This window comes from Cavia porcellus, unplaced genomic scaffold (assembly GCF_034190915.1).
Source record: "Cavia porcellus strain 051 isolate PalLab524CR breed Dunkin Hartley unplaced genomic scaffold, mCavPor4.1 scaffold_1, whole genome shotgun sequence".
In the NCBI taxonomy this organism is placed as follows: domain Eukaryota; kingdom Metazoa; phylum Chordata; class Mammalia; order Rodentia; family Caviidae; genus Cavia; species Cavia porcellus.
Window position 1 is genome coordinate 93,525,193 of NW_026947484.1, and position 15,832 is coordinate 93,541,024.

General features: G+C 41.7%; 1 protein-coding gene across 4 annotated transcripts in view; it reads left to right on the forward strand.

The window, feature by feature from the left end:
- Positions 1-15,832, forward strand: part of Adamtsl1 (ADAMTS like 1) — a 927,295-nt gene that overhangs the window by 859,050 nt on the left and 52,413 nt on the right. For all 4 annotated transcript variants that reach the window (XM_063251663.1, XM_063251668.1, XM_013155112.3 and 1 more), the window contains 2 exons: positions 2,370-2,549; positions 5,885-6,019. In XM_063251663.1, coding sequence (XP_063107733.1) covers positions 2,370-2,549; positions 5,885-6,019 — 315 coding nt within the window. The remainder of the gene's footprint in view (positions 1-2,369; positions 2,550-5,884; positions 6,020-15,832) is intronic.

Sequence of the window (15,832 nt, forward strand, 5' to 3'; positions counted from 1 at the left end):
CTTTATTGATGGAACCAAAAAGGCCCGTTTCATCTCTGTCTGTCTTTCTGTCTGTCTCTGTCTCTGTCTCTCTCTCTCTCTCTCTGTCTCTCTGTCTCTCTCTCTCTGCCTGTCATGTTCTAGAACAGCCTTTAGCCCTACGAGAAACTGTCCCTGCTGACCAAAGCTCTCATTAGAAGAAGATGCCAGCCACAAATGTTCTGTAGGAAGCCATTCTAAAGAAAGGAGATACATACTCAAAGGAAATTGTTTCTAGAACCTCATGTTTCTCTATGCTTTTAGAACAGAAATTGTTGCAGGTCTTTTTTTCTCTTCTTTACTTTTCAGAGGCTTTTTACTGAATGCTATGGATTTTTTTTTTTTTAAAGTAAAATCTGGGTTCAGGATCCAAAGACTAACTGGCCCAGACGAGCATCGTGATGCTCTCACTCTCCCTAGTGGTGCTGCAATGGAAAATCAGCTTTTTGCCCCTCACCTGTTACCTCTTATAGGTGTGTTAGAAATTAAGCCAGTCTTCTGGCTGAAGCACTTGAGCACCAAGTATTAAGTCATCAGAGCCAAGTCGACGTATACTGCTCCCTGGGGTGACAAGACTGCTGTGCCTCCGTCTCCACCCCTTTCATTAGCCCTGCTTTTCTCTTCCTTGTATCCATTTTCATAGCCGGTTTCAAGGACAAATAACAGATACATACAAAACTTCTGGAAGGCTTGGATATTCCCAAGAGTGGGCTGGCCATGAAGAGCAGTGGTGCCCTTGCCCCACGGGAACGTGTAGCCCTGTCTCAGGGAAAACACTGAACTCAGGGCCTGCCTCCTTGATTTTTCTTGGCATTCACCCCATTTTCCAGGACTTGATATTCTAAACATGGCCTGGATCTGTACTGTGTGCACTGTGCTGGCTCAGCGGGCTGGGCAGTACACGGGACAAAGCTTTTTGTTTCCCCAAGCCCTGTGAATCAGTCACAGACCCCCAGTCTACCAGCTTACTCAGAGCCTAGATTCTACAGAGCTTCCTACAAACACCATTCAGGATGGTGTGCCCTAAACCAGGGCCTGATTGCCAGCATTCCAACACAAGAAAGCGTTTCAGAGAGCACAAGCCATGCCTCTAACCCACAGCCAGACCTCCAAGGACAGGCATCCATCCCCGGCCTTCTCTCTCACAAGACAGATGTGGCTTAGGTAGAGGACGGCACTGTCTGCTTTCACCCATCTCCTGTCGCACTGCTGATATCACGATTTTGTGTTCTCTCATTCTGAGAAAATATACACACTTTTGTGTTCATCACCTTTCTGTTATGGTAACAAGATACCTGAGATAATCAGCTTACAAAGAAAGAAAGTTTATTCTGGCTCACAGTATTGCAACTTCCATTTATAGTTTCTTGGCCCCCTTGACTTGACCCGCGACAAGGAGCAGATTATGGAGCAAACACACTTCTTTCATGACCAGGAAGCAAAAGAGAGTGAAGAAGGGGTCTGGGCCCCACAGTCTCCCTCAAGGCCATGTCCTGAATACCTTCTTAAAGCCTCTTAAAGGTTTACTACCCTGACCCTAAACATTTAGCCAACATATAGGGCTGCTGGAGAAAGATCTAGACCTTAGCAATTTATAAAAATGCATCATGTTTTCCTCCATGCAGTGTCAATTCTAATAAAGATTGGGCAGCTTTTATTTGTCTAGTTCAGATGTATATTTTAATGTTTTATAGCTGTAACTTTTCATTGAAATCTGACATCTATACAGAAAAGTGCATACTAGCATAAAGATACCAAGAGAACATTCCCCACCTGAGTGTCTGCATGTCAAGAAACAGCATTTTTAATGGCCCAGCCCCTTGAGCCTTTCCATCAGGACCCCTCTAGGTTCATCTAGCTCCTCTGAGAATCCACCAATCTGACTATGAACAAGGTAAATTAATCTTACCGATTTTGTTTTTTGCTTACCGAAACGAAATTACACTGTATATATTCTTGTATCTGGCTTTTCTTACTTGATATAGTGTCTTAGAGAGTTTTAGATCCTTCATTTTCATGGATATATACATTTAGTTTTTATATGTTATGTTTTCTCCAAGGAACGTGGATATTCTACCTTGGCAAGTGCCTTTTAACACCCCCTCCCATCTCTTTCCTTTTCTTTTAACCAACCTCCCCCTTCCTGCCTCATCAGGATAAGTTTTAAAAGGAAAAACATCTAGATACAAAGAAGAAGTCCAGGCATTATTTAGTTTGGCCAGAGGATGACTGAAGATGCCCAGGCAGATGCTTCCTGCAGAACAGCCCCAGCAAGCACTCCCCAAAATGCTAGAAATGACCTCGAGTTCACCTGAACATGTTGGACTGATAAATGTATTTTTTCTTCGTAGGTGTGCCTGAAGCTGAAGTCACCTGGTTTAGGAATAAAAGCAATCTGGGCTCCTCTCACCACCTGCATGAGGGCTCCTTGCTGCTGGTAAATGTGTCATCCTCGGATCAGGGCCTGTACTCCTGCAGGGCAGCCAATCTTCATGGACAGCTGACTGAGCACACCCATCTCCTCATTCTAGGTAAACAGCTCAGACCAGCTGCTCAGGTGGACCTGCAGGGATGACTGTCTAACCCACCCTTCTCTCTTCTTTTCCTTGATTCATTTAAGGACATAAAGGGCAAACTCAGTCTCTACCTCTCCCCATCATCAGGCCTCTCAGTAGAGATCACACAAACTTTGGGACCAGACAGACATGAACTTGAACCCTAGACCTACTTACTGTGCAGCCTTGAGCAAGTCACTTCATAAGTCTTCAACACTGGTCTCCATGTGGGGTTATGTCAAGTGAGCGCTGACAGTCCACATTGCAAGGAGAGTCAGGATGTCAAACACAAGTAAAGCAACTATTCAGAACTCCTTCTGTGCTAAGGACTTCTTTGAGCATCAGGTAGAAACAACAAATTACCCTTTCCAGAAAAATTAACATCACTAAAATTTTCCATCTAATTCCAGGAAATTCATAGTCTATATAAATTCTCCATATGCACATCCCTAACATAAGAATTTCTGGTTAAAGGGTCTAAAATAAAATGGATACTTAAGACCAAGACCAATTGCTGGGCAACCATCCACCAGCTGATGTTGCCAAGTATTGGGTTCAACCATCTTGCAAGCTATAACCTTTTTTGTCCTCTGGACTGGAATCTTCTGCTGTTTTTCTCCCCTTGCCCCACCCCCACCTTAAATCAGGGAGTTGGTACAATAAAAATAAAAGACACTTTTTTGAGAGGAGGTCTTATGTTTTAAAAACAAAGCAGCTGTTAGAGTACTTATGCTCACTTTCTAACCAAGAAAAACCTGTCAGTCTAAGGGAAAAAGAAAAAGCATGAGAAATAACAATTACATGCTACACGTACATACATAAACATACATTATAGGCTGCCTCTGGGAAAAAGAATTAAACTTTAGGCTGCTATTTTCACAGCCAAAGTTGATGATATACCAAAACATATGCTCTCTAGTACCTGCCCACTTAGATTTCAGAGGTCCAGCTGGGGTTTCATCTCACTGGGGCTGCACACACCTCAGCCATCATAGGAAGCCACAGAAAGTTGGATCACTGAAAGAAGGATGTCGTCTGTTTTGCACTGGATTCCATCCAGCTTAACTGCTCATCTAGAGCCTAGAGCCCAGGACTATTGCCCCACACTGAGTTGTGGTACTTATTGATGTTTTGTTTTCTCTCCCTATAATCCTTCCTTGTTATCTCTGCTAACAGAGATAAAGGTCTAAAATGGTGGCTGCCACCACTGCATCACCAGTGGTGTGTGTGTGTGTGTGTGTGTGTGTGTGTGTGTGTCCTGTGAGCTAGTGCTTACCGCGTACAACTCTAATATGGTGAGACTGTGGATACGGTGTTCAGAGAACATAAAGTCTTCAAATTTGATGGGCAGAGACCACTGTTAAGCCTCCTGATCCTTTGGTTTTGTTTTATTTTGTTTTCTTGACCAGAAGTCAGTTTCTTAGACAAAGATTGTTAGTTTTTATAGATACTTTATGAAAATAGAGGCAATAGCTCTTTTTTTAATCATCAAAAATATAGCTTAATTTCTGAAGAAGAGATTTCATGTGGAAAGCTGAAATTTTAGGTCAGTTCCGTGATTCAGCCTGTAGCAACAGAGTTTGATGAGACAAACTGTCATTCGTTTATTCATAGTCATCCAGTGGTGGATATTCAGCGAGTGCTACCTCTGTACTCATGTCAGCTGACCACTGGAGAGCTTTAGGTGACATTCAGGAGACAGCTTCTGCCTCTGGAGAATTTAATTTCCCTGGGAAGATCAAACAGACATATATGAAAAAAGAGACATCGTTGTTTTTTGTTTTTTAAAAAGCTCTAACTTCCTTAGGAGGCGCTGATATTTGGCCTAAGGAGAAGAACAAATTGCTTGGCAGGAGGGACATAGGATCTCCATTTTGCTTTGAGTAAATAAACAAAGGTTTCTTAAGTTTGAAGCATAAATATTAAGGAAGAGTAGAAAAGGAAAGAGTATCTTTTGAGTAAATTGCCTTCATCAACTCTTAAAATCATGGTTTTCCACAATAGAAAGAGATCGTGGAAAGGAACCGTTTTGTAGATGAAACTAACCCGTGGTAGGATTAAGGAAGTGTCCAAGTTAGTGAATGACAGAACCATAGGTAAGACAGAGGGTTCCTGAATCCAAGCAGTGTTTTTCCTATATGCAGAGAATTTTTTTAAATTCATATTCATAAATTTCATGTATCAGTATATAATCTCAAATTCACCACTTTTTTCCTGTGTGATGACCTTGGGAAGTACAAAGCGGAGAGACTGAAGGTGTATTTCTGAAGTCCTCTCAGGCACCATCCATCCTTATTTGCCCATCCTAATGAGTACCATGTACACAGTTAGACCTTTGCCAAACCTTGTTAAAGTAATCGTCCATTGTAAGAGCAATGCTCCAGGTTCTCATTCCACTTTAACAAGTGCTACAAAGAGGAGTGGCAGCTGGCCTTGGGCATGAGAATGGCAGCGCGTCAGCAGACCGAGGAAGGGAGGCTGCTATCCCAGGAGAGCAGGATCATTCTCCCACCAGGTTCAGAAGGCACTTGCCTCTTTATTGTTCCGTGGAAATGGTAAACAAACCACTATATCTTCAATTTTTGTCACTTTTAACTCTGGTTAACTGCAACCTTTGATGACCCCTTACAAGATTTTGAATGACAAAGCATCCCATAATAACCTCCTCATGTCCTGTTTTTCTTCATCCCACTTGGGCAGAAAAATCCAGACCATAAAGGAAATTGACTTCACAACTAGATCTTTTTCTTTATGGAACAAGTCACTCATAAGGCCCCATTTCTGTCCATGAAGACAAGAACATTCTAGTGGGGCGTGTTGCTGTTTTTGGTGGTGGTGGTGATGGCGGTGCCAAGGAATTGAACCCAGGGCTTTGTGCATGCAATCAGTGCAAGAGCTCTACCAATGAGCCACATCCCCAGCCCGACAATAACATTCTAAAGGATAATGGGTACGTGAAAAATGGGATAAAAATTACATCATGATCTGTCATATAATAAATAGTGAAGTTGCTAATATGATTTAATTTACCTACAAAGCTATAAGAACCCAATGGTGCTACAATAGAAAATAAGGACCTCCTGATATGAACATGCCTGGTACTTATTACTGAACTTATTATATTATGTCAGATATTCAATATTAAGATTGAGATTCGGATTCAGATACATTCCAATATGGGAAAAATGATGCTAAGTGTCTGTAATGGCAGTGCCTGCCTTCTGCACGTACATGTATGTGCCTGCTACCACTCTCTCCCATCTTAATATATCCCGGGTTAACTTTCTGATTCACCGTCTTTCTTCTTGCAGATCCTCCCCAGGTCCCCACACAGTTGGAAGATATCAGGGCCTTGCTCTCAGCTACTGGCCTGAACCTTCCTTCAGTGTTGACATCCCCTATGGGAACACAGCTGGTCCTGGATCCTGGGAATTCAGCTCTCCTTGGTGAGTCCAACCCTCTGAAACATTGGGCAATAATCCAGGGCTGGACAGGATTTATGGATGGGTGACTGCTTGCAGGTGGGAGGGAAGCTACAGTAGGGGGTAGCCAACAGGAAATCGCTAAATTGCCTACAGAATCCAGACTCACCAGTGGAAACTTGGCTGCCTTTCCATGTGAGGTGAGAGCAGATCTTAGTTGACTCTATGGCTTGTCTTGATTCCATGTGGTTCCTTTCTGAGTCCTCCTGGGCTGATACCATGGCCCAGATCTGCTCACTCAGGGTGAACTTTGAGAAAGGTGCACCAGTAAAATTCAATCTTGTCTCTTCCTCCTGGAACCCCTCCTCAGAAACCCCCATGTCTTCCTCCCACCTCAATACATCTGCAGTCATTCTCAAGGAAAAGCTGCCATGTTGCCACACTTCAAAAGTTACCAATTCTGTTCAGGCCAGCCTTCTTTAAGCAGAGCCTGAAGCCAGCCCAGCCGTCTCCTCAAGGCAAAGCCTCCCTAACAGCCTGCACAAAAGTTGCCTACATCAGTGGTTCCCTCTGGTAGCAGCATATTGTGCAAGGGCATCCAAATCCTGTGCCTCTCACATCGGAATCAAGGGGATGCCAGGAGAACCTTCACACATGACCTCCAGAGATAGTCGATGTAAAGGAAAAGACCTTTTTATCTTCCAGAGGTCTAGTTTGGAGATAGAGGGGGTAAGCTTGTGTATGTGTGGATGCAGGAAGTTTGTGGAAAAAATCCTTGTACCTCCTGTTTTGATTATGCTATAAATCTAAGAGCCCACACTTCCTAAGTAAAAGAAAAGCATTTAATGACTTATTAAAAGAAAACCCCACAAAACAGTGGTGGTGAGGTTTTTCATAACAATAGCTAGAATTATTCCTTGGCTCAAAGTTTTAAAATTCTTTTCTATTCTGCCACCAGAATTAGAGCACAGAAAGTTAACTTCAGTTTTCATTATCATCTGAAACTAATGAGGAGTCCTCATGGTTTAGCATATGAAATGAAAAGGTTCTGGTTTCTCTATTCTGACCTGGATAAAAGTAAAACACTGATACAGTTAACAAGTATCCCTATTCTGTTTCCCACAACTTGTAAAATCTCAGCATTGAGCTTTCTATATTACATTGATCAGAATTCACAGAAGTTTCAAATTGTACTTAACATACAAATGGTAAACCAATTCCAAATTAAGCATATGCATTATGAAGTTCTTTGTTTTAGACTCATCACTACAAGAAATTATAACTGTTTATCATGGCTGAGTCACTAGCAAGATGTCCACAAGTTGTTTATTTCCACACTGAATAATTCTTTTGGGTCACTCAACTGCCATTCAGCATGCTGGACAAGTTAATCCACTCATACTTTTTTTCATGATAGCTTTACTTTCTTTCTCTTTTATTCTGGAATAATATTTTGTCTCATTTTAGCCATAGGCAATAAGAGTTTATTGTGTTTTATGCTGTTGCATTCCATGGCTAGTTTATGGTGCTTTGTTACCTAAGACTGGTATTTAAATCTAACAGTTAAGAGACACCTTTAATATTCCATCCACATCCAGACTGCTCCACATAAATGAGACCATGAGTCAGTCTCCATAAAGTCTCTGGATGTAAATGCCTGGACCAAATGGGCTCAAACAGTGAATACTAGCATTGTGCCAGTGCTCTGGAACGAGGGGAGACCTATAAGGAACTGCGGAAGTAAATTAGAGAATGATGTCAAATATCAGAACTAGGAGAAACAGGCTATTTGAGACAGACCAGAGCCTCTGTGATGCTTTATAAATGAGTGCTGAAGGATAGGTGATATACAAACAGAAAGAGAAATTGGCACTAATGCGAAAAAGATGCATGGATTCCAAGATAAAAATGTGCCATATATGTGTCCATCACCTCTTGGGTAACAGCTGCCTCAGGAGGGATATCAGGCAGGCAGCCAACCTGGGATAGAAGCTAGCCCGACAGATGAGCCTAAGACTGTCCACTCAGATTTGGCCCCGACCTTCACCTCAACTGTCCTAGTGCCCACTCTCCATCCTAACCTTTTGCAGCATGTGATTTATTGTTGTCCATTAGTCCAGTTGTTCTCAATTGGACAGGATCCCAGCCCTGGCTCCTAGAGATGGTCCCTAGAAACCACACTATATGCTATAGGTACAAAAAATAGCCCTGAATTGTTATTTCTGAGGGGTCCTAAGAAATTAGAAAAGAAAGGGGCATCAATTTGTGGAGGGACTTGAATATTAGGCCTAAGAAGTAGATGTACTATTGTGGGAAGTAGAGACAGATATTTAAAGGATTTTTAAGTAGGAAAATGATTGCACTAAAGTGGTATTCAAGAATTCGTCGACATTCTATAGAAATAATTGAAAGTGGAAGAGCGTGCTGGTTACTTTTCTCATTGCTGAAATGAAATACCCAATACCCAAAGTTAGAGGAGGAAAGGTTTATTGTAGCTCACCATTTGTAAGTTTCAGTTAATAATTGCTGGCTCTCAGCCAGGATGGCAGAAGGGCATCTCAGCGGGGAAACAGTTTATAGTTGACAGAAGGCAGCAAAGAGCAAAGAAGCGGCTGCCTGTCTCTCCCTTCCATCCCTTCGAGGCTACAAGCTCTTTGGGTGGCACCACCCACCCCAGGTGGTGGACCTTCCCAGGTCCACCCAGGAAACATGCCAAACCAATCAGTGGACTAATGTAGGAATCACACTCCCTTAATCCGAGCATTACATCCTTAATCCCGGTATCACACACCCAAGATCAGCCACCTCTGAAAAGCCCCATCCTATCACCAAATGAGGCTTTGGCAGGGGATCTAGATATAAGCTACAACACAGACTGAGTGTCGAACTTCCGTTTTGAGGATAACAGATATTCTAGACCACTGATGGTACCAAGCTGCAACCCAAAACCTACTTATTTATCAGCACTGCAATTAAACATAAATACTGAGGTTTTATTTTAGAACAAAACAACTGGTATACTAATATGTTCTGTTTTAAAAGAAAAACACAGTAACACACATATCAAAAGTTCACCATCACCGTTCTAGATCAAGGTGAAAATACGTGGCGAAGATACTGTTAACCCCCCCCCATCCCACAGCAAATATATTACCAATTACTGTTCTCTTTTCATCAAACGAGGCACTCCCTTGGAATGAATTTTATCATTGCCACCAAACCTGGTGGTAGCTGGCATACAGCACGAAAGCCTTTGCCAGCTCCATCATTGCCAGTCAATGACGAGGTTAGCTGGCTGTCACAGACGTGTGGCTTTGTAACACCTCCGGGTTCTGTGGCACGGAGGCAATAAGTCATGGCTTTGATTCTTCCTGGAAAGATTGGGGAGAGATGTTTGGGGTCTTTAGAGCTAAGTCTCAAAGACAACTCCTCTTCATTGAGACTCGAGAGCTGAGACTCCAGTAAGCGAATGAATTCCAGGAAAGGCTCTTTCAGTCCTCCCGAATTCTGGCATTCTTTTCATGTCAAGCCACAACTACAGCTTTCAAGAAAGAATGCTGATGGGGCAACACATACATAGGCCATTCTGGCCATTCTCAGATGCCCAGGGGAGGGTCAGCCTGCAGGGTGGGCCCAACCTTACTGGATCCTTTGACTGAGGCAGGAAAGGAATCATTTCTATTATTTCTATTAGTTCTATTGCCAAATTGCCCTCCAACAGAATTTTAACAAGTTATATGCCCACCAGCACTATAAGAGAAGCCCCATTTCTCCACCATTAGATATGACCATGAGTGTTTACATTTACTATTTTAAATGATGGATACACGATAGGATAAAATACAATACAAAAATTTTACAAGTACATTATTATTCTTTTTTGTGATTTTAAATAATTTTGGGTTTCAACATGTTTCTCAGTCATACATAGTCATTTATGAATGCCTCATGTCTCGCTTACTTTTAATGTTTCTACCTATTGATTTATAAGGTGCAAATACATAGTTACATGTTTAACATATTTGACAATTTGCTAGTTGACATGCAACAAATACACAAAGTTTACAATTTTACGTTTTGATACTCTTGTCTACACATATATACTTGTGAAACCATCGCCATGATGTACATATTCATCATCACCCAAATTACCTCCTACTTCTTCCTGAGATCTCTGTTCCCCAGCAGCACCCCACCCAGCCAAACGCTGTTCTGCTGTCAGTATAGGTGGGATGGGGTTTTCTAGACTTATATAAAAGGAACCACACTGTTGACTGCTTTCAAGATAAATATTTTGAGACTCATCCATATTATAAGAAGAATCAGCAGTTAATTCCTTTTCATTGTTGACTAGTGTTCCACTGTATACATATACTAATTTGTTGAATTGTTCACCAACTGAAGGGCAGGATGGTCATTTCCAGTTTCTATTCATTACAAATAAAACTGCATCCGTATACATGTACCGGTTTATTATATGCCAGGTGTTATATTCTAAGAAACAGTTATGCTGTTTTCCAAAGTGATTATAATACTTCACATTGCAACCAACAGTATAGGAAGTTTTAGAATCTTCACCTTCGCACCAAACTTGCTGTAACTGGTCTTTTTAGCTTTAGACATCTCAACATGTATGATGCTTTCTCACTGTAGTTTTAATTTGTGCTTTCCTAATAACTAATAGTGGTGAACATTTTTCATGTGCTTATTTGCCACTCTACTTGGGTAAAATGTCTCTTTAATCTTTTGTACTTTTTTAAAAATTAGATTGTTCGTTATTGAATTGTGAGAGTTCATTTTATTTTGGTTTGTTTTATCCATGCATATTTGAAGCATATATTTGTTTACCTTCTCTGTGAGGAGTTGGTACATATACATAACACATCTTAATTCACTTTTTTATCTCCTTTCCCCTCTCATCCCCTTCCCTTCTCATTTGAGAGAGATCTACCTCTCTACATCCTATTATCTATCTTTTATTTTGCTCTTAATTTGTAACTTGGATTTCTATATAACAGAACCTGTGATATCAAGCCTGTGTCTGATTTATAATATGTCTTTTATAAAATATTTGATTTCCAGATACGTTGCCCCAGCCCATGGCTATCTTTCCATTCTCATAGCCATATCTTTCAGAGAGAAGATAATTTTGACTTTTGTGAAGTTCTACTTACTAAGTTTTTTATTATGGATTTTTTGATGTTATTAAGAAATTTGTGCCTTGGTCTTGAAGGCACAAGGTCTTGAAGATTTCCTCCCATGTTTTCTCTTAGAAGTTTTATATTTTTTAAGTTTCATAGTTTATGATTTACATTATGACTTACTTTTGCACACAATTTTGAAGTATTTTTTATTTTATTTTAAAGATAATAAAATCCAACAGACCAAAACAGAATAAAGCCAATCAAAACAAAGCATCAAAATTGGTACAGAACTTCAAAGCAGGATACTAGGAAAACTATAATAGCTACCATAGTGTATCTTGTCATCTTCACAATAGTTGTCCATTCCATCAGGTATAGCAAAATCAAACCAAAACCAAAACAGAATAAAACCAATCAAAACAGAATATGAATAAAGCAAAACAATTAATCAGAACAAAGCAAAACAGTGAGAATAATATTGGACTTCAAAGACAAGATAGAATGAAATCCCTCATATTTGCTATATCGCATATTGTCATCCTCCCAAGAGACACCCAAACAGAGAAATTAACCAAACAATGCAAGTATTTAGTTGCTTTATATGCCTTCGTTGCTATCACTTAGGATGTCCTCCAAACCAGTGGGCTGCTTATGGGGAATGGTGGGGTTTGAGGGTGTTGATTCTCATCCTGCACTCTGGAGGCTCACAGGAGGCGCTATCTGACTTTCTCTTCCTGAACCTGTGCAGCTTACCAGAAAGACTGGCTAGTTGGGTCCTCCCAGTCCAGCATGGCTGATTCTCAGGAGGTGCTGACTTTGAAGTATATTTTAAAGTTTGTTTGATGTATGTGGATAGCCAACTTTTCCATTACCATTGTTGAAATGATTATCCTTCCTCCATTGGATTATCTTCATAGACTATGAAATTAATTGATATATTTGTGATTTTTTTACCAATATTAAACTCTATCCAATGCGTTAGAAATCATAAGGTTTTCCAGACTGGCTGATGGGAACAGGGATCATTTCCTACCCTGTATGAGCACTAGGTGCTGGTATGTCTAACTCTTTCAAACAGTTCCTTTTCCTACCTTGGATTATTTTTATGTGCATGCACTGGTCCTGAATATTTGAAGGAGATTTTTTATAGATTTACAAAAACCACTTATAAAGTTTTGTTATAACACAGTCACCCCATTCAGTTTCTTATGCATTGTCTGAGGGTGCTCATACACCACAAAGACAGAGTTGAATACTTGCCATAGGGTCCCCATAGCCCACAAACCCATCTGGTCCTGTACAGAAAATGTTTGCCAATTCCTGATCTAGCTCCTCTGCTTTATTATAGAAAGGATACTTCGGTCTTCAGTGATCACGTTCTTTCCAGTGTACCACCATGCCCTGTCACTAAGTTATACCTTGTCCCTGAGATCAATGACCCTGTAAGACAGTCAACCCATAAATAAATAAAAGCCCTACAGATGTAGAGATTATCTCCAGGAAGGTTAGGGGACAAAGAAAACCAATGATCTAAGGGCCTTGGATTTTTGTCAGAATTCGATGACCTGAGGTGGTTACAGAAACAAAATACATAATGATACGTGACTCCTGAAAGGGCTCAGTACCCTTCTTCAGCATGTCTGATACAGATGGAGGACCTCCATAAGAGTGCCTTGCAGAACACGCACACAGGGTTTGAGTAGCCCCTTCTTTCATGACACACTCTGCTTTGTGAGTGAGCAAGCTCAGCGCCCCAAGGGGGAGGGCCCACCACAGCAACACTGCTGGAGGCATGTCATCCAGCCCCACTGAGCGCCACATACACCAGTCTTTTCTCACGCCAGGTGGTTTACCAGTCTCTCTGCCCAGAGAGACTCGGGCAGTCATTCAGACTTCAGGCTGCAGAGTGAAGCCTTTCTGTGAAAGGGGTCATTGTGCCTAGCCCTTCCTCCTGCTGTGGGCTGCAGGCACAGCAACAAACATAGCAGCTCTGGGCAACACCACTTTGCTCCCTGGCCAGTCGGGCCATCACAGCAGGACCTGTAGGGTGGCAGGTCTGCTATGCAGACAGGGAGGCTGAGGGCCACATGAGGCTTTCTGCCAGTGGCTTTCTTCTGATCACCTGCAACAGACAACTTGCGCTGTTTTTGCTCACTTCTCTGTAGAGAACTGCAGAGGCCAACTGACCTGAGTTGAAGTTCCTAGTATCTCTGCGAAGAGCAACAGTATTTCTGAGATCCAGAAATTTCATGCTAAAAGGTGAAGTTATTTATTTCTCTATACTGGGACACTCCTACAAATACTATAACATTGGGAGGAATGTACCTAGAATACACATGCCCCAGGGCTGGAGTCTAAAAGTAGAGCTCAGTATTTTTGCATAAACCTGTATGTCAGAACACAACTTAATAAAAATATTCAAAATTTGAATTCCTAATAAAGAGTCTGACAAGGCAATATCTCAAATGGGTTCATTTGCTCATCCAACAAATATTTATTGAACGCCTACAATGTGTCAGGTACTGTGCTAGGGGCAAAGCTACATAGTGAGAGAAACACAAATGTAGCCTCCATCCATTCAAGAAAAGTTTATTGAGTACCAGACAGTGTTTTAGATGCTGACAATACAGTCATTAATAAAATGGATGCATACACCTTCTCTTGTGTAGTTTGATGGTAGCAGAGGTACTCAGAGTTTGATGGACAAGCAATAAGAATCATAAGGCAGAGTGGGAGAACTGGGTGCTCAAAAGAAGTGTGGCAGGACATCTCCAGCAAAGGAGCCAGCAAAGGCTCTACAGCATGAGACTATAAAACGTGGCAGGACCTACAGTGAGAACAAAGGCAAATAACTTCAGGTGAAGCTGAAGACGGACATGGGAGCGCATTGCTGGTGTACCGCACATCATGGCAACACCTTTGTATTCTGTCCAAAGTGCAACCAGAAATCATTACATGATTTAAACGGAGGAGAGAGACATCATCTGTTCTGCATTTCACAAGCTTATTCCAGCTGGTGTGTAGAGAGGATGATTCCTAGAGAAAGAGACTGAAGAGAGTACCCGGTTTAGGAAACTGTCACGGTATCCAGGTAAAAAATAACTACAACTTAGAAGTGGCGGAGAAAATGGAGGTAACACTGATAGTACTTGATATACACATTAATGTGAGAAAGAAAATGTCATCCCTAGAACCAAGAGATTCTCCAAAGCATGCAATTTTTTTAAGCTTTTCTTATAAACTCTCTATGCCCCTTACATGGTATTAACACATCCCATACTGCTCAAGCCAAGCTGTCTGAATAAAACGAAGAACTGCATAGGTTTGCAACTGTGAAAGTATAGTATAAAGGGGAAAAAGAGGCCAAAAATTCTGCTGCTAAATCCTGGCTTATTTCCCAACACAGCCCTGCCCAGCCTCTACTCTGTGTAAAGCTCTGTGCCCCTCCCCAGCCTTTGGGGTGCTCTCAAGAAGTAGGAGAACCAAAAAAAAAAATCAATTTATGTGAACAAAAAGCTCTATAAACTTGCAAAAGAAGCCAAAGGGAACCAAAGAAAGAGGACACCTTTCTTTGGCACAGGGAGAAACAGGGAGGATTTACCAGAAGAGCTGCTGGGGCTTAGGATGAATCTGAGTAATCCAATCACCAATCCAGTAGACACGTCCTTATTAGAGTTCCAGTAACTGTTCTGGGCACCACTGATGGCGAAACTCAACAAGGAAGATGACCCCTCCTGTTTTAGAGCTCACCTTGTAGTAGGAGAAATGAAATAAACCCAAGAAGCTGGCATCCTTTGTTAGGTGATAATTGCCATAAAAACAGTGAAGCAGGTATGCAGATGGATGAATGGATGGGTGGACAGGCGGATGGAGGGGAGCTGTGTGGAAAGGAGTCCACTCCCTGAGAAGGGTATCCTGGAGCAACCAGGTGAAATGAACTACTGCAGTGAAGCAGTACTTCACAGGAAGAGACACAAATCACACCCCAGGTAGACGCAGGACATCCCTAGTATGTTCCATGCACAACAAAGTGGCCGGAGTGACTGCAGTGAAGTCACGGAAGGGAAGAGAAGACCGCAGAGTTAACAAGGCGGAGGCAAATTGCGTAAGGCCTTGTAAATAGTCACATTAAAACAATAGTGAGAGAAAAATCTATAAATGCCCAAATTTATAAACAGACACGGTATTGCACTGAGCATCGTGAGCTTTTCCAGGATTAGGCAAAATCAGGCAGAAGTAATTTCTTTTATTGGAAACCATGTGGCCAGCGGAATGCTAGAGCACTGACTGTAGTAAAACAGAGGCTTATCGGGCTGGCTTGGATACAAACCAATATTGCTGATTTCATTTGACTCACACGTGTTGGGCACCTGCTCTGTCTACCTGGCCCTGGGCTTCTGCAGGCACGTGCCTGGCCATTTCCTTCATCTAATAAGGGGGCCCCACTGGGACAATACAGCCACCTGGGAAGTTTTAAAAAGAATTCAACAGAGGCCAGTTAAGTCACAAACTCTGAAGGTGGGGTAAACATCAGCACTTTAAAAAATTGATTCTCAGGACTTTGGTGTACCTTAAAAGTCACTACATTGACCCCTACTGCCCATGAAGACTGAAAAAAAAATGGTATGTTTTAGCCCAGCATTTCAGGCTCTTTGCTGTTCAGACCTACCCTTTATATCCATCCTTCTGGGCT